The 23,673-nt window shown below is 37.7% G+C and overlaps 1 protein-coding gene across 1 annotated transcript in view; it reads right to left on the bottom strand.

Annotated features, from left to right (window-relative positions):
- Positions 1-1,108: 1,108 nt before the first annotated feature.
- GAPVD1 (GTPase activating protein and VPS9 domains 1) overlaps positions 1,109-23,673 on the bottom strand; it is a 23,246-nt gene continuing 681 nt past the window's right edge. Inside the window, exons 2-25 of the mRNA XM_009892368.1 lie at positions 22,843-23,671; positions 21,488-21,574; positions 20,362-20,496; positions 20,055-20,244; positions 18,008-18,168; positions 16,968-17,097; positions 15,953-16,078; positions 14,921-15,094; positions 14,476-14,616; positions 13,734-13,868; positions 13,029-13,148; positions 12,490-12,567; positions 11,990-12,363; positions 11,362-11,449; positions 10,088-10,168; positions 9,313-9,435; positions 8,676-8,805; positions 8,178-8,287; positions 7,395-7,554; positions 6,729-6,916; positions 5,121-5,334; positions 4,445-4,517; positions 3,401-3,598; positions 1,109-2,678 (exon numbers count right to left, since the gene is read on the bottom strand). Coding sequence (XP_009890670.1) covers positions 2,538-2,678; positions 3,401-3,598; positions 4,445-4,517; positions 5,121-5,334; positions 6,729-6,916; positions 7,395-7,554; positions 8,178-8,287; positions 8,676-8,805; positions 9,313-9,435; positions 10,088-10,168; positions 11,362-11,449; positions 11,990-12,363; positions 12,490-12,567; positions 13,029-13,148; positions 13,734-13,868; positions 14,476-14,616; positions 14,921-15,094; positions 15,953-16,078; positions 16,968-17,097; positions 18,008-18,168; positions 20,055-20,244; positions 20,362-20,496; positions 21,488-21,574; positions 22,843-23,671 — 4,186 coding nt within the window. The 3' untranslated portion in view covers positions 1,109-2,537. The remainder of the gene's footprint in view (positions 2,679-3,400; positions 3,599-4,444; positions 4,518-5,120; positions 5,335-6,728; positions 6,917-7,394; positions 7,555-8,177; positions 8,288-8,675; positions 8,806-9,312; positions 9,436-10,087; positions 10,169-11,361; positions 11,450-11,989; positions 12,364-12,489; positions 12,568-13,028; positions 13,149-13,733; positions 13,869-14,475; positions 14,617-14,920; positions 15,095-15,952; positions 16,079-16,967; positions 17,098-18,007; positions 18,169-20,054; positions 20,245-20,361; positions 20,497-21,487; positions 21,575-22,842; positions 23,672-23,673) is intronic.

Genomic DNA, 23,673 nt, shown 5'->3' with positions numbered 1-23,673 from the left:
AAAACAAAACGTTACGGGACACCAGGGGAAAATAGTAAGAGGACATTACAGGGAGGTTTTTAATTCTTTGGAAAGTCTAATTCTCTAACTACACCTATCAAGACTATATAAAGGACTTTCAGAGTAGGTTGAAAAAAAGAAGCAAAGGACCATCTTGCTATGAAGACTCTCAGCTGATCTGGGGCTCATTGAAACACTGGTTTTAAAATAACTAAATAACAATTAAAGAAAAAAAGACTCCAGTTCTTTTAAGTATTTTGCTACGCAGAAAAACAAAATGATAAAGATTGTGAAGGAAATGGTTCTTGGCCCTTCCATGAAGGAGAGTAAATCTGAAAGACCTGATGGTGCTGATCAAATCCCGCGTGCCAAGTTTGCAAACAGAAGCAACGCGCAGGGTAATTGCCAACTTAAGTGTCTTTGTGCCGTCTTTAAGGATTGTACAAACACTCCCCTCTCAACTAAAACCCAAACTGCAGGACTAAAAGAACTTTCACGCATCGGTCTTAACATCTCAGATATTCAAGTAATAATTAAAATATTACAGGACACTTCAACATAAATAAATTTATATTGCTTTTAGATATGATCTGGCCATATCTTCAAGGGCATATTTGTGCTTCGCTGCTGAGTGTTATTGGTCAGGGCTGTGCTTGCAATATTAAGTTACGTGTTCAGCACCAAAAACCCATCAAGGCTAAATAACTAGAATATTGCAATGCTACACAGAGTGAGTTACCACAGTAAGGCAGATCAGAAGAACTTTGTTTCTACTGTGTATTGCTCCTCCACATCAATCAAGTCTCTAATAGAGGAGAAAGACTATAAATACAAGAAAAAAGTTACCATCCCACCCTCTCACCTGTGATCAGTTTGGCAAAAATGCTCTACTGAATTACATATAAGAGTCCTAGAAAGTAAGTTTCTTTAATTATGCCTTGAAAAGTAGCACAGCCAAATCAAGCACTTGATAACTTCACATAAATTGCTCTAATTTCTGTTAACCAAATGATTTTACCAAGTACTAGTTGCTTACAGGTTTTAATCACCAAAATGCACACAGACACAAAAAAACCCAAACAAACCAGAACCAAACCAATCGTATTTTGAAAAGAATGCAAGAAAGAATTTGTTTTCTTTACTACTCATAGACACCAAGTCTTAACACATCCCTCTGTCGGAAGTGCAATGAACACTCTGGGAAGAGCAAGAAATAATACTGACATGAAAAAGTTAAATGCTCGCTGTCCTTTCTCACCGTAATGCCAGCTAAAAAAGAACAGCAAGTGCTTATATACAGATAACAACCACTGGCCATCACTCAGACCATTTCACTCATGAAAAATCCATGTGGTGTTGTGCATAAAAACATCTTTAAATTGATAATTGTCAGTTTAAGGGGAAAGTGGGGTGAAAAATCTATAAAACACCCTGAACTGATGTCATGATATGTTTCATAAAGAACAGTGTTATATTTTAAAATATTTTATATGAACAGTAAAACTTGCACTGCTGCATAGCAGACAACACGAAGAACATTTAGTAAAAACATTCACTGAAACCCCTGGCATATGTATTTAATGTCACTAATCAAAATATATATTACAGTCCAAGGTTCTGTTAAGGATCTCTGTTTGGGGTTTGTACAGTATACACAATATTTCAGAAAAAATATTACAGTAAGGTATTTCATTTCTCCTTTTTTATATTAGACTTATCTATTGTAACTTACAGTCCCTCTCCTCTATATATCCAAACCTTTATAACACCCTATAATGCCCTAGCCAAAAAGTGTTTAGCTATCTAATAAGCCCTGTCTATTATAAATTCCAGTTTTAGAAATTTCAGTAATCTTAATTACATTTTAATAAATAGTTCAGTTTGCCCTTTTTTAATCTTAGCCTTTTGAGGAAGTCCTTTCATTACCAAAACACAGTATATCACAACCTGTTAGAGGTCAGAGAGGCTTCTGCTTGTTTATTCAAAGGATAACGAGTCCAAAGATAACTGCAATGCATTAAATATAGTTATATAGTATTTACACTGTCCTCTCAGATTTTAAATTTAGGTGAAATATAATTGATAACTAATGTCAGCTACTACAAACTTTCAGTGTGGCTGGTGTTTTATTAATAAAAGGTGTATTAAGCTAGAAAGTATACTAAGTGGTTGCCCTGATTCTTCTTGTTTCAGTTTTCTATTAGAAATTAAATGCAGTGAATAATTCATGTGAATAAGAATTCAGGAAGAGGGGTGGTGGAAAAAGCATGAAGGATTTTCTGAATGTTTTGAGATTCCAAAATACCTGAAAACTGTGGTCCCTTTTGCAGTGCCAGTATCTATAGGGGAGAAAAACGCAACCAAAAGAGAAGAGGAAAATCTGTTAAATTAATTTGATTAGTAAAGGTGTGTTTTAAAATGCTTCAATTCTGTACAGTATTATACAAGGAAAGTCTCTTCTTCAGCTTTTGCAGCTGTTGTACATTCTTATATACTCTTCTTCTGCTAACAGTCTGCCCATACACGTGCTGTTTGAGTTACTTGCGATCATCAATAGTTTTAATGAATTCAACTGCTGCTGTGAACTGCATCCACCAGTATGATTCTTCTCCCGATAAACAGTTGGCATAGAAACTACTAATGTACTGAACAGTGGACAGCAAGCAAGGTGGATTTGCCTGAGGGTTAAAGAAGAAAGAGATACTCACAGCTTGTTTGCAAAGCTAAACAGAAAACATTACAAGATACAGAGTAGAAATACAATTCTATACATGAGTGATCCTCACACATTAGTAATACATGACTACGTCAAGTATCTGTAGGGTAGTGACTGTTTATCCAGACCACCCCCGTTTCACACACTCAGAAGGCATCAGACTTGATGAAAGGAGCATTTTTCCAAAAAAGGAAAAATGACTAGCAGGCCAAGAGAAAGAAGACTAACGCTGGCAGAATCTATAAAAGTCATCAAGGGTTTCAGCACGTAGAAAAGCCTGTTGGTTTAGCATCTTATACACGACAGACCATTCTCACCACACTCATATGCCAAGAAAGGTCAGCAACACAATGCAAGTCAGTCTTAATGCAGATCTTGGCCCTGAAAGAGGACATCACTAAGTAGGCACACATGACAGATGCTGGTGGACATACCTCAAAAAGACCCCACTCCACACTCGACGCCTGCACCCCTATTTCCTTGGTTCGAAATGCAAACTTTGCTTGCATTCAAAAACCGTAACTGTGACCACATTTCTGATATTTCTATTTAAACTTACTGAATTAGATCTGGTTTTGAGTTTAGCATACTCCCAGTTACCCAAATGCATTTTTTTTCTTCCTAAAATTTGCTTGTTTATTACAAAAATTAGCTGGGGTTTGTGATCTTTGCAAAAGAACTCACCTTTATGAGGACAAAGACCAGAACAGGAACAAAATCATCTGCCCCAGGTACTGAATCTTCGTTTGCCAGACTAAGCAGGTTCATGATGGTTGAACACATTCGCAGGATACACTGTACTTTGTCTCGGGGGGTTTTATAAGCGCTTATTGTGCGGATTTCAGACTGTGCAGATGGCCATGGTGCCTCCCGGAGATATACCTAGGAAAAAAACCCACAGTGCTGCCAGTTCTTGTTTGTCCAAGCTACTACTGTGCACCACAGAGGACCTGAAGTACCAGAGACTTGCAGGCAGGAGCAAGACCCTGGAGAAATGGGAAGTTTTAAGTCAAGATGGTTACATTACGCTCACAATGAAGGTGGCTTCCTGCTGTGTTATAACAAAAAACTACAAGGAGCCAGCACTCTGTGTGCAACAAACATAATTAGCCTGCGTTTCTTCCTGACTGTTCCAAATGAAGGCAGAGCTGTATGTCTCAATCTTCCATATCAGCAGCTTTATGAACACTCACAGTTCAAATACTGAATTGAGAACTTGAAAGGCTGCAAACATCCAGCCTCTGACAGCCTACCAACCAGCTTTTAGTTATCCTGTTAACCATGAGAAAAAGTGAAAGCACTGGGCAAATTCAGAGATCAGTAACGGTTCCATTACTTCTGGCTAGTTCTGAAAGTTAACTTCATAGCTGGAAACCACAGCCACAGCACAGAAATCACATTAGAAGCGTAAAGGATTCAAATCTTGACTTTTGAAGCAAATTATCAGGAAGTTACTGCATTTCAGTGCAGTACAATATTAGTTCTTAAATCTTACTATCCAGACAGAGGTGTCAAAATCAGAAAAAAAAATGACCTGGAAGGATCAGTCAGTGGAAGATACCAAAGCATGGGTACAGCATGTTTTTCTTGCAGGATATTTCAGCTGTCACACATAGAAAAGCAGTGCTTCTAAGTGCAAAACAAAACAATCCTCTCCCCACCCCTAGCACAATCAAAACCAAACACCCTTACACACAGAGAGAAGTGAAGGAAAGGAGAGGTTGTTACCTCAGGTATCTGAAGTGCTTTGTGGTTTGCAGTCACAACTTTAGATAACCTCTGTATGTGCTCATGAAGGACCCTGAAAACAAACACAGACAAAAAAAAAAAAAAAAAAAAAAAAAAAGAGTGAAAATTAAGCAGCAGCCAGCCAGTAGTGCCCTGGAGTTTCCTGCTGGTTTTGATACTACAAAACAGATCTTCAGGAGTGCATATAATCATGATAGTCCCACAGCTAACGGACACTAGGTCGATAAGAGATGCAGAGGATTTTGCCATACAATGGAGTACAACCACACAGCCAGCAGAGCAGTCAAACAGCATATGTTCTAAAATACAAAAACAAAAGCCCCACATGCATAGAAAAAACTGTACCAAAACAGAAAATGGAAGTAGTGAGTCCTGAAGCAGATTTTGATCGTTCTCTCAGCATAGACACTTGCAGATCTAAAGTTTGTATCCCAATTGTATTACAATTTTATTCTGTTCCAGGAGTTTGTTGCAAATACAAATTTTTGCACATGATGCTAAAGCACTTCCTTGTTCTTTTACAAAACATCTGAAAGGAGACATGAGTTTGTATAGTATGTTTGACTTAGTCAAGTCTGTCATGTGAAGGCTGCACAGCTTCCATCTACACCAACTGCAAGAGAGAAACCAGGTACTTCAGATTACATTAACTTACTGGTCACGCAAAATATCTCCATCCTGATTGGGGTAGAACGCAAGTTTGAAAATACGATTCATCACGCTTCGTTCTATAGCTAATTGTGCATCCTGAAGCTGTTCTTCACTGGCATTCTGCCATATGGCATCCTGAGCCATAGCCCCATATAAGAACTGAAGAAAATCCTCAACTTGTGCTGTTTTATCATCTGCTGCTGTGAGTTTCTGGAAATCTGATAAAAAGTAAAAAGAGAGAGAACATTCAGTTAAGTAAAAAAAAAATAAAATATTTCTGATAGTTTTTTTTCCTGGAAAGAAGAGCCCAGAATATACTTCAGACTTCTTGCCAAGCAGCACTGAGGCTCTGTTTTGCCCACACCCCAGTAAGGGAAATACGAGCAGGAACACTTGAAATAAATGGAGGAATTAAAAGAAAAGCATAAAGAACACATTTAGCAAAGCATATGGTCAAAATACTCTACTTCATACTGTGTTAATGACTTCCTCTGCAGTACCAGTTCTTATGCCTTCTTTCCAGCCACCCACAGAGATAACACCCAGAACAACCACTAGAACAGTCACTGGTAGGAACCAGCGCACACAAAGTTGTTAGATGCTGAAAAGCAGGGGGCAGTGGAAAATATCAAGAAAACCCATGTGTACCATTTCCTACCCCTAACTTTATTAAGTATGCATAGTTGCAACACTCATATTTATCTACAAAATACAGAATGAGTGATGCAGCCAAGTTAATACAGCATGACCAAATCACTGGCCGTGCATCGGCTTCATATTTATAGCACTCTGCACCAGAAGACAACTGCCACTCACATCTGCCAGCAGCCTAAATGCCACAGTTGCCAATTTCTCTTTTAGATCATCCAGAAATAGCTGTCTCCTTTCTGTCCAATGAAAGGGCTTTAACTCCTTCCTGGGTCACTAAATCTTATTACCAGAACTTTAATCCCAGCAGATGTAAGTTCAGTAATTCCAGCCTATTCAGGCACATTTAGTACGCAGCACTCTATGTTCCAGGAGCAAGAACTGAGTCCAAATTTCTTGTGTACTTCATTAAGTCAGGTATGTGCATAGAGAACACAGAAATAGTTTGTCTTAAGTGACTCTGTTTTGAGAGAGTTGTCTTCCTGGTGCCGATATCCCTTATACTGAAAATTTTTTTGAATCTTTGATTCATTTGATTCATACTATTACTATTCCCCCTATCTTCCAAGGTACAACCACAGGTTCCGTACTGAGGACTGAATGCTGCAACTTAATTTATCATTTATCAGTAGATCTAAAATAATTAATAGTATTCATGCTTCTTCCATGGGGCAGATGCTAGATAATATGATTCAGCTTAACTTTTTAGGCCAAGTGAGCTCAAATTACCTTCATTCTATTAGCTTATGAAAAATGCAGACCGTTACCATGGCTTAGCTGCCACAGCATACTGTTAAGTCACAGTAATCTATCTATCTGAGCCATGAATTCACCAGCTGAAATGAAAACCGTTTTAGGAATCTGCTCCTCAGATCAGAAGTTGTATTTTAAAACATTAACCTGAGCCAGCAACTAAATATGGAGTAAAGGAATATAAACATTGCACAGTCTGCATTAATCTTACCTTGAATAAACTCCCTTATTTTCTTTTCTTTGCTCTCTAGCAGTAACCTCACACATACGGTAGTGAAGTATCTGTTGGCCACTTCTTTATCTCGCAGAACTCTTTGCAGCAGCCTTTCCAAGTGCGCTTGTGTCGTTTGCAGGCCTTGGCGACATCGAGTTAAATAAGCGATATATGGAGCTCTTTTCCTAAAATAAAGAGTGTTCTACATTAGATTCATAATAAAGATAGAGGCTAATAGTTTTATAAAATGTTCAGTTGTACCACAAGACCTATCCTTGTTTAAAAAAAAAAAATGTGAAGATAAGACCTGAATTAGGAAGTTCCATCTTATACAGATTTCTCTGGCTGAATTCACTGCCCTTGCAGCACTCCAGAATGCAAGACTAAAGCGAATTCCAAACAGCATCTCCTGTGTGTTAGAGCTGAACATTACCCACAAATTGATTAACCTTAGTTTATTACTATCTGGACTGACTTAAGGTCCAAGCTTTTCTAAGCCATTCGCAGATAGGTGAGACAATTTCAGCATTTTGTGCGGAAGCAGAGACGTAATAACCTGATTTGGTATAGTACAATTTAAGCCAAAAGTGATCTTCCCAATCTGCTAGTAAATAAATATACGCATTTGGAAATCCATTAATAACAAGATACTGAATGAACTACCTATAGTCCTCCGCAATAGATGCCAGCAGCTTTCGACAGGTCCTGTTATCAAAGCGGCTTACGCACCGCATTGTCTCTTGCAGCTGGGCCATCAAGTTCTTGTCTTGGAGGTTAATAGCTTCAGCTAGCTGAACTTTCAAAAAGCACACAATTTCATTATCTAATAAAGAAAAAAGGAAAATTATTAGGGAAAAGAAGCGTAGGCATGATGAAAATAAAACTGGTTTTGAATATGGGAAATGTAACAGTTTAAAATAGAATTTCTGTACATTAGGCAATAAATGTTATTTTAAGAACAATTTAATAAGTCTTTTTGAATTTTCCAGATATCAAGGGGTAAGTTCTCATATCACTCTCTTATTTAGTATTTAGAACCATTCTGGAACGTGAAGAGGCCTGCAAATAAACCTAGAATGGATGGAGGGATGCAAACAGAAGACATACATACCAAGTCAATGTAAAGACTCAGTAAATCATTCAAGTTACTCTATTAGTATTGCAGTACAATTCCCAACAGTACACGTATTTTGGGAGCCTATTCTACAGCCTCAGGCTCTGCCTACACTTCATCTGAGATACTTCATTACAAAAAAATTAGACCAGATTTAGTTGGCAGACTTGGAGTAGGAAAGAAACCATTTTGGGGGGCAAAAGGTGGCCTATGCCTTCTATATCTATGCCAAACAGAAGTTACCATAAATGGTGCAGCACAAGTGCTATTAAATGGGGGAAAAGGAGCAACGCATACAATACAAAATATCTGTATGTAAAAAGAACATTTACCTTCAGGGTCTGTGTGATCTGGTAGACCATTCCTTGTTGAATGTGTCAACATCGGGAAGGCAACAGAATCTGCTGAACAAAGAGCCAACCTCAATTTCTTCTTTGCATCCCTTAAGGAAGAAAAATATTTCCTTAACAAAGCTGCTGCAAGGTCTGCTTGTTCAATAAGTAGTCTTTTTTTTTTTTTTTAATACTGCCTGAAAGTTATTTAACATAATTTTAATACAGCAATATTGTCAAGACTTTAGAATATTGGTTCTTTTGATAGAGCACCTGGACCAGTTTCAAAGGAATTTTCCTAAACACTGAACTGCTCTGTCCTCTCAGGTTACAATATCCCCCTTCATCAGTGGAAATATGACAGTTTGAGATGCTTAAAATTAAAAGCATGTAAAAGTTTACAATTGATCCATACCAAGATTTTTGTGGGAACCAATCACATGGCTTCAGCTTTTAATTCTTCTTTGTGGGCAAGATTAAACCTGCAAATGTATTTACCTATAGGAGAAAGCAGAACTTTGTGGCTGTGCTACTTGACTTGCAGAGTCTGGGAGATCATCTGCAGACATGTTTTGCAAAGCCTCATCACGTGGGGAGTCATGCATACTCTCACCATCTCCAATAGCCTCTATGGAAATGAAAGAAAAAAAGCATTACACTTTAAGAGAGGAGTCAGAAGAAGAAACTAGAGTAATATTCTCTAGTTTCTTCTTGTTATTCTAGGGTCTGGGGGGGGAATGGAGGCAGCAAATAAAACAACTTGTTCTGAATAAGTGAAAGTAGTATAGTAAAAATACACAGTCTACAAATCACTAAGAAGAAATTGCATCAAATTTGGAAGGCAATACACCTCTTCAGTATCCATTAAAGAACAAAACCAAACAAAAAACTGGTAAGAGATGCACTATTAACATCCACCCACTTCAATGGCAATATGAAAGAGCTGTCCTTGGGAATCCTGATTTAATTCCCAGTCTCTGAGGGACTGTCTCCCAGATTATTTGACAAAATGTTCCTGGCTTAGAGCTCACATTGTTCAGCTGCTAGCATTAACATTTGTCTAGAATACTGAAGTATTTTTATCTTTAAGGAGGAGAAAATACGTTGGCGATGATTATAAAAGCCAGGTTCTTACCTGTACTGTCATAGTTTACCATGGCTCCTTCACTAGGACTGGTTCGCTTAATTGCATTCCTGTATTTGTCCAGAATGTCCTCCGCAGCTTGTGCCTGTGCGCTGAGCCTTGGGCTGGGATCATCTGAAAAGACCATTACAAAAAAAACAGGAGTTAACCTTGTAGTATGCCAACTGAAAGCAAATACAAAAATTTAGACCTACACATTTGGACTCTGTTTTTAGACACACCAAACAAATAGCTGCTTGTGTTCCATGTAGCCACAATTCAAATATATTTCTAAAGTCTGAAGCAGAAGTAGAAAAAAAAAAAAGTACAATGAAAGTGAACAAATAAAGCCAGATCCTTCACATATTTATACTGTATGCACAAAAGGTTCCGGTATCTTTGAAGACTTCTAGAAAAGATCAGGGAAACAGAAAACTAAACACCGAGGTTCAAATCATGTTTAATTTAGCACTTCATTAATTATTATAGGAACGTGTCTGCAGCTATCCTTGCAGCTCATCTATGATATGACATGGGCTTTATAATGAGGAAAACAAGAAGTGAAGACTCGAGTTGAGAATCCAGTACTATACGTATCACAGAAGCATAACAATTTAAAAACAGTCTTCAAGGCAAGAAATCTTTATCCACTTTATTATTCAGAAAGGCAGTTGTGAACATTAAAGTACAGTGTAAACCTTTCTGTAAAGAGATACCTGGTGGGCACTCTGGAACTCTAGAGGGCATGTTATGAGAGAAAATTACTATGATGATATTATTCACATACCTTGAAGTGTCGCGTATCTGTCAGGCACCATGTCATCTTTGTCTTTTTCTTGTTTTTCTTTCTTTCTAAATGGAATAGGTGCTGAAAATGCAAGGTACCTTATCAATGACTATTCTGAGATAATGGCCAGATTGAAGAAACTTTAAGAAAGTGGCTAATGCAAAAGTCTGCTTTCAAATCAACTTCAATAAAAGCGTAAGCTTACTGATAGGGTGGAGCAGAACTGTACAACTGTACTGTCATCATATATAGTAAGCTCTACCTTAAACAGGCACGCTACCATGAGCCAGGCAGCACAGTTTTGCCTTCAGGTACAAGGTGCTCTAGGCAATTACTAGCCAAGGGAGTCAGGTAGCTTCCTTTTTTTTTTTTTTTTTTTTTTTTAACATCTTTATTTATACTTTAGTGTAGCCAATAGTCCTCACTCAAATATTTGTTATAATGACACGAATCTTTTCTGGCAACTTGTTCCCACTAAGAAGTTTAGGGAGAAGATACAAAAAGAGCACGTTGTGAAATAGAAAAGCAAACAAAGTGCTATTAAAATACTATAACGTTATCTAAAGTCACACAAAGACTGCAAGGATTAGATCAGTTCTTTTCTAACTGAAAGTCTGTTTTTTAAAAAGGCAAGAATATCTAATATTGCACACATTGTTCCATCACCAGTTGTCATTATTCGCAGCATGAAAGTCAAATATTATCTTGAACAAGCTTTACTTTGTACATCACCAAAGTCTAATTTCCACTCACACCAAAAATTACCTTGAACTAGCTTTACTTTGTACATCACCAAAGTCTAATTTCCACTCACACCATGTGACAAGATTGTGTAAGTTATCAATATCCTTCAACTAGCACACCAGTCTGTTCTCAGACTATGCTACAGACTAGTTCTCAGTGAAGCGGCGATGAAGTTAACACCGTACAATTATGAAATGACTGGCCCTACATAAGGATTCCAAGTTTACTGAATGATTTGAATAACACAATGCCCAACCAAATTCCTTTCCGCTTACACACCTCTTTATAGTTACTGCATACTTTATATTTCAATAATTCCCTCTTTACTGCAACACTTGCAATTTTATAAATAAGAATGCTTTATTTCTCGAAATTAAATAGGACTGCTACTACTATGTAACAAATCTACATCAGTCTAGTCAGCTTTTCCAAGTGAAACTGTGTAAACTTTCCATAAAAGCAACTAAAGATATAATAAAGGCAGCATGCACTCTTACTGAAGTACCAAAATCAGACAGACATGATCCTACCTTTGGGCATAGCAGACACAAAACGTTTCCTCCACCAGGGCTTGTTTCTGTCAGACTTCTCATCATCACTGTCTTTTCGTTCTTCAATCTGTAGAAGGGCAGAGTCTACATTTGAGCATTTACCACATCAAGTGTCAAGACAAAATTTCTCCTCGATGTCAAGTTATGCGACATTGATTGTAAAAACGGAACTACAGCAGAGCACAGAAAGCCATAGCAGATTATATTAGAAATATCCCTCCTGAAGAGGGCAGCCTATGAAGGCAAAAACAAAGACATGAAGAAACTATGATTTCACTTCATTCTTTTTTAAGGAAATAAAGAAAAATATTTTTCAGGATGCTGCAGCATTTTAAATTTAAACGCTACAACAAATCTATTTCTGAAGTCCCACCAAATCAAGTAAAGTTCATCCAGTAAATTTAAGAGAAGCTAGATTCATTTAAGCCACTCTGAATACCTGTAGCTTTAGTTTGTAAAACCTTATTGGCCAACATTTAAAAGGTAACAAAAGTGCATTGTAATTCTTCGGCTACACACATTTAATACCAGCTTTCCAGCATCAGATGCATAATTAAAGTGGGCATGCTAGGAAAAAAAAAATAAATAAAAAAAATAGAAGCCTTACCTCTCCCCTAGAGGAGTCTTTACTGGGAGATGAAGATGATGACTGAGATGCAGCCACCAGAACGGCTGCTCCAGTGTTGGTGGTCGGCATAGGAAGTTCCCTCTCCTCATTGCCAGGACGTCTGTTCCAACCAGGATCACTCATAGGTCTCCGAACTGATGATACTATATCTGAACTCCTACTGCGGACTAGCCTTTCTGGATAAGAATGCCTCTGCTTGAATGCTTCTAAATCAGTTGGAATTAAAGTGTGAGACCCAAAGTTTGGTAATCGGGCCTCATTACCTCCCATAGCTCCTTCCAAGATCGGCGGGTCAGGTGGTGGATGGGAGGGTCTTGCGTAGTGTACTTTGGGCCTTACTACAGCTGACACACCTGCAGTCATAAGCATAAAAGAAGCCACACAGATTTCTTTTAAGATTCTTCCAAATTAGCTGGTACTAGCATAGAAGCATTGAAAGTTCCTATTTTTTTAAAAAAAGCTTATTCTTTACAACTCACCCTCATTTGATGACAAAGGGTCAAACAATGCAAGCAAAGAATCTGTCTGAGAAGGAGGAGATGTCAACTGACTGGCTCCTGAAACACAGAATAAATTAACAAAAAAAGTTAGTGCTGTACCAAGAACTACCTACAACATAAGGGACATTAAAAATATGTTGCAATATAAGTTTTGTAAACTCTTGTTACTTGGGGCTGTTTTTTCAAAGATATTCTTATATGGAAAGATCTCTGTAGTATACTGAAATGATCAAAGAATTACATCCCAAAAAGTGGGGAAATCTTGAGGAGTGGACCAATTCCAAAACACAAGAGGACAGACAGTGTAATCAAACTGAATTAGGAAAAGGTGATCTTAGATCTAGTACTATAAAATGCTGGAGTCTTTTTGTCAAGTAAATACAGTGCTAGCAAATAAGGAAAGTGTTAAGCTTAGCCACCAGAGCTTTGAAACTGGGAGAAATTTAAGGATTCTACAAACGTCATTTGTGAGACTTCAGAGATTCTAATTCTCATTTACAGGTCAGTAACTTACTTACCATGGGCCGTTTCATCCACGTCAGGACTTGTCACAGAATCTTTTCCCCCAAAGTCAGAGCTACATTCAGACCTGAGATCCTCAATCTTATTAGGAATATCTTCAGATGTTGCACTAATACCTTACACATAACAAAAGAAGCATCTGTAATAGTCTTTCGGAGAAAAGGGAAGCAAAATCCTGCAGCTGTTAAAATGTTTGGTGAACACTGCAACAATCAAGTCTTAACTCACAGTAGCATCTAGAGACATTATGAATTTCTAGACTCCTAAAATAACATTCTATTTCTGCTCTACATCTTCAACTGTTTTAACATAGCCATGAATACTTTGACGGTGGGCACTAGAAAGACATTTCACTCTGTTAAATACTTTGTAGAAAATGAAGAACTGAAGTAGATAAATGGCGATTTACTGAAAATAAAGAACAGTTGTGATAATAAAACTGAATGCAAGGAAGTTAGGAGTTTCTTCCAAATCCATACTCCACTGCTAAGCATGCTATTGTAGCACAGAGCATTTGACGCTCTGCTGCCTTTTTTAGCTCTTCTGTAAGATAAACAAAGAATTACTGCTTTGAAAATTCCAGAATGAGTACAAAAATTTATTTTATGAGTGAAATGATGTATAACTAAAGCAAGTGCAGCAAAACAGATGCTGGTCATGTTAAAATAGAGCAGCATGTTTTCAGAGACAATTAAACACACCTGATACAACGCTGAGGCCTGGTGTACTGGGTCGAGAACTGACCTCCCTTACATCTGTGTCATCAGATGTGCTACCCAGCCCGGAACAGCTTTCCAGTTCTTGTAGTCTTTCCTCCTGTTTTAAGTCTGGGGCCTCTACAAAAGGGCGAGAGTGGACAGCAGAGAGAAAAAAAGTATCACTACTCAATGCCATGCTCCCTTATTATTCACATTCAGAGGGAAGGGGGGGTATGTGTTGATTCAGTATATTAAGTTCTAAGCTACCTCAACCACTTCAGCAAGACTTTCTCTCTATCCAGAAGGCAGGACCTCCTGCACAGGGAGCAGTGCCCTACCTGCACAGGCATTCTACAAAGTTTTTACTGTTTTAAGTATTGTATTTCTTAGAGACAACAGCATGCAATCAAATCTTCACTAACCAAAGTAAACCATGGTCTTCGATAGCCCTACTTAACATCTTAGGGAAGGAAAGCAAACAGAAGTTTGCTTTGCAATCCCTTTTCTCCATTTTTGGCCCTTAAGAATTTCTTAAGTAACAGTAAGTCTCTCACAATGCTTTCTATCTTCTCTCTGCCTAGGAACAGTTTGTCCTTTTAATACTCAAAATATTCACAAACACTAACTTAACCTTAGGATAATAACTTCTTGAAGACAGAGGAAGAGGGTGTTGTTTTGCTTTATATGCCTCTGGAAGAGTCTTGATTCTTGCTAAAGAAATAAGAAAAACCTGTACAATTCTGACCTGAATCACTTGGTAATACTTCCACGCTCCACGCCTCGCTTGTGGTTTCTGATATGGTTGAACCTGTGCAGGGATCAAGCAACACGGATCCTGAACCTGGTAAACACAGCAAGCTGCCTAGCATGTTCTCTGCAGCTGCACCTGCAAAAGTAAAGCCGAAGCATATAGCTAGATATAGGCTTCCTGAAGACAGCTCTAATAAGACAGAAAAATAAGAACGCACTTTAAGTGTCCTTAATAAAGAAATCATGAGAGAGAGCGTTGAAAAGATAGAAATGAGCAACCAAATACAATACAGCTCATGCGCACAAAATCCTCCTGCAGAAAAGCTCCAGTTTAATCAATGAAAACATCTATTTAGAAAGAGAGGAGGGTGGCTCTGCAGCCTCACCATTTTAGAGCAAGCATGAAGCATTTTAACATACCAGATGTACCACCAAGTTACCTGCTATTTCTTGCAAACGATCTTCATCAATATTTGGATCGAAGTCACTTCCCAAGACATCTGTACTCCAAGTTTCGCTCACAGTTTCTGATATATCTCTGTCATCAGTCAACCCCATCATATCACGGATTTCAAATTTACGGAGCTTGTCATCAAGATTATCCTGAGTTGTGGCTATGTAAAAATAAAAAATTCTCAATTTTTTGAAAGGCTTCTCCAATTACTTCCGATTGAAAATCTGGGAGAGTAGATTATAGGAAAAAAAAAAACCCAAATAAAACAACCCTCTAATTCTGTCAGGTAAGACAGCGTTTTAAAGTAAGGCCTATAAAGCACTATTCAAGAGATGCTGCCTGAAAACAGTTTTTAAGCACATTGGAAACCTAAAAAGAAAAATCTTTAACTACACGTGGTGACCTATCAACCAAATTGACAGTCAAAATGACAGATAAAATTTAGTGTACTATCAAGAAACTGATACAATTTCTGCAAGAAGAACCGATCACAGAAAAGCTGAGGCCTCCAGGGATCATTCAAGTCCAAACCCCCTGCTCAAAAGAGAGTCAATTACAGCAGGTTGCTCATGGTCATGTCCAGTCGTGTTTTGAGTATCTCCAAGGCTGGAGACACCACAACCCCTTTGGGCAACCCGTTCCAGTGTATGACAAATATATATTAAACAGGAAGCTATCCAGATGCTTTAAGACCACTCCAATCCAGATCATCCTATTCCATGAAGGGAAAAACTTGATATCAAGCAAGACATTACAAGCAGTTTCCTCTAAAGGACTTAAGCCTCAAAATTCCATGCAATTTCCTTTTCCGAACAGTGGACTACAAGAAATATTTCCAGAAAAAAACCCCACAAAACAAACAACAAAATCAAACCATAAGTAAATGCAAGAGTGGTTGCACAAGGAAAACTTTAACTTATTTTTTCCTGAACTAGTCAATTTTCATCTTTTTTTCACAGAACTTTGCTTTTACCATCTACAGCATCTCTGGCACTTGTATTAGAGAATTTGCACCTGCCTTGTTCGTGCTCTAACAGCTGCAGAGCTTCAACGCCATTGCTCCCAGAGGGGCCTGCGCCAAGCTCTGACACAGACTCCCCTTCTAAATCCAAAGATGACACAGAGTTGGAGCGATTTGAAGGACCTGTGAAAACAGATTTTACTGTAAATCTACTTTGAATAACAGTTCCTAAATATACAGCATTAACAATCCAGGACACAATTAACTAGAAAGACGAAAAGAAATGAAGTAGCAGTTCCAATATAAAATACTGAGCTGATAAACTAAATGTTTATTTGCTTTACTCTTGATCCCTCTTCTAGGGGTACTTAACCTGCACTGTGATTTGTACCTCCAATGTTTATAGTATCATACTATTTATAATAGTCTACAAATACATTACCAGAAATGGCTGGAATCTCACCACTAACATACTTAACTGTAACTAACAAGTCAATAAGGTCTTTGCCATTAATTTTTTTTTTTTTTCTTATTTTGAGAAGAGAGAAAGCAAAAACTAAACTATGGAAGCTACACAAAATAATGCGTGCTAAGTGACCTGTACAAACCTCTTCAATACCACAAATAAACCTGTGCTTTGCCGTGTCTGAGGTTCATATAAAGGAGTTGTCCAGAGTCCAGAAACTGTTCTGAGATATGTAAAAGCTTATTAAAACATGACGAAAAATAAGTCTGAGAAGCCTAAGTTTAGAGCTAAGTTAGATTATCTTAAGAATTAGTACTACATTTAAGTTTAAAAAAAAAAAACAAAAACAAAAACAAGCCACCTCTATTTTCTCTTTCTAAAAACACTTAGTTTTTTCTTCCCAATTCTCAGACCCAGTTATGCCTTTGCAGGTCAAAATTTAGCTCCAGACCTTTTTTCTTTGAATGGCTATCAGGGCAAAATAGCAGTCTTCAAATTGGCAAAGATGACATGCTGTATTTAACAGATGTTCCTTTTATAGTAAAGGAAAAAAAAAAAAAAAAAAAAAAGGGACAAAACTTCTTCAAGACTTAAGTAGCCCTTCACCTTCAGATATTCCTTCCAGATTATCACTGCAGAGGGAAAAGCGCAAGGTTTTATCAGGTTTACCATGGAGTTTGTTTTCATCAACAGGGACATCTCCTTGTCCGCCATCTGCAAGCTGCATATTTAAGACCTGCAAAGCCAGGGAAAGAAACAAGACTTCCTTAAAATAATCAATTTTTCAGAAAATTAAACAGCAAACAAAACATTGCACACATTTTTTGCATTTTTTTTTCCCTGGATGTTAATGGCACAAACAAATTTCTAACATTCCGTTTGAAAAAAGACAGCTATCTCCAAAGTCAGAGCCTGGAGAGAACGTAAGGTAACGAAGACGTGAACATAAGGCAAGTTCTGATAATAATGGAGCCACCAGGTCGCCTCATTACTCCAGCAGACTGATATAATATGGAAACTGATCGTTAGGAGGCTGCAAAAGGAGATAATCTGAACTATCAGGCAATGCAGCAAAGATGAATGCAGAAGCTGTGCTATAGCTGGTGAAAGAAAAGGCTGTCAAACCAGCCTTATCCTAAGCACCATAGTCTGAAGGCATTCATGGCAACATGACCACAGCTCCGCCCTCACAAGAAGCTGGGCCTGCATTTCAAGTCTGAGCTGCCAAAAATGTCGGGATCAGTGCTTTGGTTCTGTCATTCACCTGTGCCACTTGATCCAAAGGACAGAGCATGCAGAGAGATAACTGAATCGGTTTCTTCAGGCTCAGATACAATAGCCCAAGTTTGCTCTTAAGCATGTTAGATGACAAAGCCTCTTCATAAACCTGCCAGATTCATTTTTCCTGTGTTAATACACTGCTTTTCACACCTTGCAGTTATACTAAGTAAGGAAAAAAAAAAAAAATCTAATAAAGGGAAATTTGAGAGGTACAACCCCAAAATTCAATAAAACAAACTAAGGATTTTAATTCCCATTCTGGATTTATTACCCAAACTTAAGTTCCACAAATTAATTGTTCTGCTATTACAGAACATAGAGGCTGTACTTTTCACAAAATCCAAGACATAACAGTTTTGGCATACCTCATTTTCTGACATCATTCCTGGAGTAATCTGTGGACCTGTCCCCAAAGAAATCACCAGCACTTCTTCCGGCTGAACTTCTGGGATAGTCTCCTGGGAGGATCCTTCATGATCTCCGTGCTGATCCATTAGAATATTTGATCTGCTTCTGCTACGAGTTGCTAGAGAATATTTTGAAACACCAACATTAGGAAACTTTTCCTTGTTTAAGGAAGAAAAAAAGACAATACCATGGAAATGCAGAATGGCAATGTTTTGAATTAATAATACTCATACTAAATAAACTTACAAAATGAAAAGTCATATTAGACTTTGAAAGATGGAACTAGTGTTTAAAGTTGAGTACTGAAGCGTGAAAAAGCAAACTTTCAACATAGAAGTTTAGAGAAACAAGCTCTACTATGTCCCATTTGCCTACACAAATTCAGTATATTCCAATCACAGAAAGACCCTTAATAAATTGAGAAAATGAATCACAGAATTCATAGAACTGTCTAGGTTGGAAGGGACCTTTAAGATCATCAAGTCCAACCATCAATGAAGAAGTTTGTTACCAACAAAAAAAGGTCTATGTTCCTGTGGTTTATAACTCTGTTTAATTATAGTTAGAAGTTTTTTCTCCTAAAAAGCAGGGAAATCTTATCCTAATAGGTGCCTCAAATGCAGACACACAATTCAACATCGGGTGGTTTACTTTGATTATTTCATGACTCTTCATTAGTCTTTTCAAGTAGCCTCATATTCCCACGTTTGGCACCGTGGAAGGAAAAACGCCCACATGGAATTAGGATTTCTAAGTATGGCAGCATGACACCAGTTATTTCTTTATTTGATCCAGGCAAAACAAAGCAAGTGTGCAGAAGTCACAGCCAAATTTTGATTATCACACAAAAGCACACAAGGTGTTTTTAAAAACTACATGTACATACAAAATGAGTGTCATACAGAAATCAATGAAGAAATCTGACAGAGCAACTGATTGCCAAAGTAAACCAAAGGCATGCTTAAGTCATGTTTTATAAGTAAAAGATTCACAGAGAAGAATGGAAAGAGGGCGTTACCCACCAAAAGGGGTTACTAGAGTTATATGAGCTGAAAGATTGGTAGAAGTATCCCAGGCAGTAATGGCTGCCAATTGCTGTCCTGGATTTCGAAAGCATTAAAATGAAACAAAAGAAATAAAAACTTTGAGCAAAAACTATTTTATACCATAAAATAAATGCTGTTGTGCCACTACTTTATAGGCCTAAGGCCAGAACCATTCAGAAGCAGAGTTAAAACAACATGGGATAGGTTTGTTTTGGGGTTGGTTTTGTGGGTTTCTTTGCCACTTATCGGGCTCTACATATTTTCATCCTGTTACACAGTAACACCAAATCTCTCAAACAAAAAGAAACATCCCATGTGTTCATATTCATGTAAATATACACTGAAAAAAGAGTAACACACTTCCTATTTTGAGAGAAAATATTATTGAAATGGAAGAGTTCAAGATCCAGAAATCCTATTCAAAAAGAACACAAAAAACCCAACAAACATAAAATTGCATTACAACATACTAACAAATGGAATTAGACTGGGCAAATAATGGAGAAAGAAGAAAGTTTTCTCTAAAAGTTCTGCTCTTGCTTCTTCATCCTCCTCCACATTTGCACTCTTCTGAGACATAAAAATTTTAAACGTACCCTGTCCGACTAATTAAATGCCATCACTTCCATCTTACCACTACCCTAAGCAATCTTCCCTCTAGATCTGCCTCCCATCTTCAAACTTTCCCTTTATTATCATTGCACTAGCATGACTACCAACCACTGCAGCGTTTTTCTCAAGTTCAATCCAGAGTGATGAAGCTCACCATACCTGCACATCAGAAAGTAAGGAAATTACCTGGCTTTATATGCAAAAGAAAATTCTTCACCATCTACACAATAAAAATAGGAATTGAAGGTGTAGTCGAAGAGTAACCCCAAGAGATGACTGAAAAAATGGCACAGAAAATGGATCGGAGTATCAGAAATCACGCAAGAAGTCTGCTCGCTCTCCTTACCTATTGGTAATCGATTTTTTTTGTTAGCTGGAGTAGTTGCAGGTGAAAGTTGTGGGGTATTATACGGAGTCATTTCAAGGCTGCTGCTTTTCCCTGGTTTGTTCTGCGGTAAGTTTGCCAGCAAGTTTTCCAAAGCCATCCGATCTTCCTTAAGTTGATCGCTTGACATTACGTTCCGCATAAAGCTAACCTAAAAGTTTAGAATTAGTGTTGATAAGACGTAATTATCAGCCTTGTTTACCCTGTCTGTAAACAAACACATCAGGACACGTTTATACTACTTCTTTTTAAGAACTTAAGGTATTACCAAAGTAGTTAGCTGGCTGTATGTCATGTATACCACTGTTCTACTCAACCCCTCCAGAAGGTTAACAGAAGACATTGGAGGAGTTTCAACTGCACGCCCATCAATAACTACATCCAGGAAAGCAGCCACACAGCTCTGCAAAGAGAAAAAATAGTTTTTAAATGAGAGACCATTTACTAGAGAATAAACTCTCAAAGAACATAAGTTACAACAAGAGTTAAGTAGTTTACATAACGATGTAAATTTAGCTTCCTACTTTTAAAATCTTAAGATAAAATACCATGTATCTTTAAAATCACTGAAGAGCGAGCAAGAAAACCATGCTATTAGTTTTATCATGTCTTTATTCCCTTTCTGCATTCAAAAGTGTTACTTAAATGTCTTCTTACAATTTTTAAAAAACTAAATTGTTTTCTGGCAATTAAACTGCCTCTTCCTGAAGCATCTGCTGAGCACAGACAAAGTGAAACAAGGAAGCAACACACAGTATCACTTTCTAATCTGACTGAATGTTACTTGTATAATAAATGTGTAACTTTGTATGATGACTGTGTAACAATTATAATTAGCACAAACATGGAAGTTACACAAGCAAATCAAAAGGGTTTTTTAAACATATGACAATACATCAAAGATCCTTAGTTTCACTGTTCCTCTCATGAAACTAATTTCGGTATCGCTATAGATGATTCATACTAACAAAGGAAAAGCTGAACAAAAAAAGCAAAACCACGCGAAAAAGGAACAGAAGTTCCTTACACTAACAAATTACTTGGTTTTAAACCAGACTTCATATAAAAGCAGTCTTCAGATCAAAATATTTTCTTTAGGTTCATTAGGAAAGCCATGGATGGTAAATCAGCATTTCAGTTTAAAAGGTAACTTGCTTTTATTTCTTTTTTGTATTTTCTTTTAAGAAGTATTATGACAGAGTAGAAGCACGAAACCCCGACCTTTAATTCCAGTACTCAAGATTTTGTGCCCAGCTTTGTGCATGATTTAATCTGATTTACAGTACATGTAACTTGGAAATTAAATGCTTAGTAAGTCCCTCGCAATGTCTGAAAAAAAGAGATTGCAGAAGGATTAAGCATGCACATGAGCTTTTTTTAGTCTGGATTCTTACTTTGTCAAATTTAGCAAGGTTGCTCTTCATACGTGGATCCCCCTCTTCAGAACCTGTCATCGCTAATTGCTGCAGAAGTCTCCCAACCTGAAATGAAAGAGAAGTATCAAGAATAAGCATTTCAAAACAACATCACGATGGATCCAATTATAAAAAATTAGTTAAGACAACTCCTCCATTCTAACTTTTTTTTTCATTTAATACTCTGAGAAATACTTCTGATTGAGTGGACGGTCTCTTGTGCTTGCTTTCAGGGCAGAAAAATGCAAGAAGCTTTAGAAAAAAGCAGTCATTGCATTTAACAAGAAAATCTGCACACACAGTATGCTATGAGCACCCATACTTCCCCCCTTCCCAGGAACAAAGCACGTTTTGTTTCCACAACACATCAGAATTGAGAGTTGAATCTAGGTCATCTTAAACCTAGAGATTTTAAATGGCTGTATATATCTTACTAAGAATATGTTGGAGGGAAAAAAAAAGGCAAGAGGACTAACTCTTGTTTCAGAGCACATATTCCTTATTAATATCCAACTGCAAAACAGCTCTCAATTTTAAAGAGCTGCCAACTGCAAGCTCTGCTACAACACAAGCAGTGACACAGGAGAGGATTGCTAATGTATTTTAGAAAAACACTGGCAAGGCCCTGTCAGTAACAGTCTGGGTAAAACTACCCGGAGCGATTACACTGTGAGACTCGCTCACTGTCCAGTTTATAGACAACGTTAAAAAGTAGGTTTTATACTTGTGTGGGGAACGTCCTCAGTCAGAGATTGTTGCTTAATACCTTCAGCCTACATCTCTACATACTGTCAGTAAATTGCCCAAGTATTTGCACAAAGACAAAAAATTTGTCATGAGGGCTAGGGTATACTCTAAGGTCTAATGATACAGTGGATAGCTACCCACCAGAAACACTGGTCATTACTGCCAGACAAGAAGGTATTTTCGGCAAAATATCCCATTATTTTCTGCAATACCTGGCATAATATTTAACATTAGCAAGAACAGCACAACATTCATTTAGACATATTCCAGAATTCATCTTATAGTCACTTTTACACTTTAGCTTCCATCTCTTATAACAGCTTTTCTAAAGTACATTTGCAACTCTTCTAAGAGATGAAGGAATCAATTTTTTTAAGTCAATATTTTAAGCAAAGAGATAAACTTTAGAGCATGCCTTTTCAGCAACAGTCAACACAATTACTTTGTTAGCATTCGTCTTACAGGTAGGAGGGACAGTACCTTTACCTTTACTGTAGTAACATCAGTTCTAGTGGAAAAAAAGGGCCAAGAACATTTCTCATACTTTTTCTTTGTTTGTTTAAAGACTACTTTGAAGAGAATCATACCTGCATCAGATTAAATCTTGCCACCTCATTTATAGGAGCATCAGAAATTATCCCATACTGTTCTGGGTTAACAATTGCAGGACAGATGAAACATGCTAGAAGAAGATCTGTGCACATTGCTCTGACCTCCCCAACCTCCAGCCTGTCTACACACGACAGTGTTTTGTACATTTGTGACACAATCCATCTCAAGCTGTGAGGAAAACAGTAAGTGTTTTGTTTGAGATAGCCAATGAATTTGTTCACCAAGGTCACTAGCTTGGCCTCATTGGAGTCAACCATCTCTTGGACTCTTTGCTTGAACTTTTCTGTGCCTTTCTCTCCAAATAACTTTTCCTGTTGTACTGGAGAGAATCTCTCAGTTAACTTGTTTGGATCAGTTTCCAGGTGGTCTTCATCTTCAACCAGAAGCTGCATGATTGGCTCATGTAAAGTTGCAGTAAGAAAAAGTTTTGCAGAAAAGAGTCCTTCAGAGAAAAGTTTGAATAAGATGCTGAATGCACAGGTGCCTCGTCTCAACAGCCGCCTAGGGTTGTCGCTTTCCTTAAGTTCAAATTCTATCAAGTAACGGAGGACCTGGAGGAGGTAGCTCTCATCCTCCTGCATGATGCAATTGCCATAAATGGAGGTAAAGACTGTGTGAATGACACTCTGAGTGTTGTCCTGGTTGAGCTTCTCTCCGGCAACGAGACAGGATGCAATAAGCCTAGGGTTCTCTCTCAACCTGTTTAGAAATTCTCCGTATGCAGTCTCCTGAAATCCCAGCTGCTTATAACCATCCACAAACTGCGTGTCCTCCAAGATTTTAGCATGCTGGCAACATTCAGCAGG

This window comes from Charadrius vociferus, unplaced genomic scaffold (assembly GCF_000708025.1).
Source record: "Charadrius vociferus isolate BGI_N301 unplaced genomic scaffold, ASM70802v2 scaffold549, whole genome shotgun sequence".
NCBI classification, from domain to species: Eukaryota; Metazoa; Chordata; class Aves; order Charadriiformes; family Charadriidae; genus Charadrius; species Charadrius vociferus.
The sequence above is the reverse complement of the archived record's forward strand: the minus strand, read 5'-3'. Positions and strand labels throughout refer to the sequence as shown.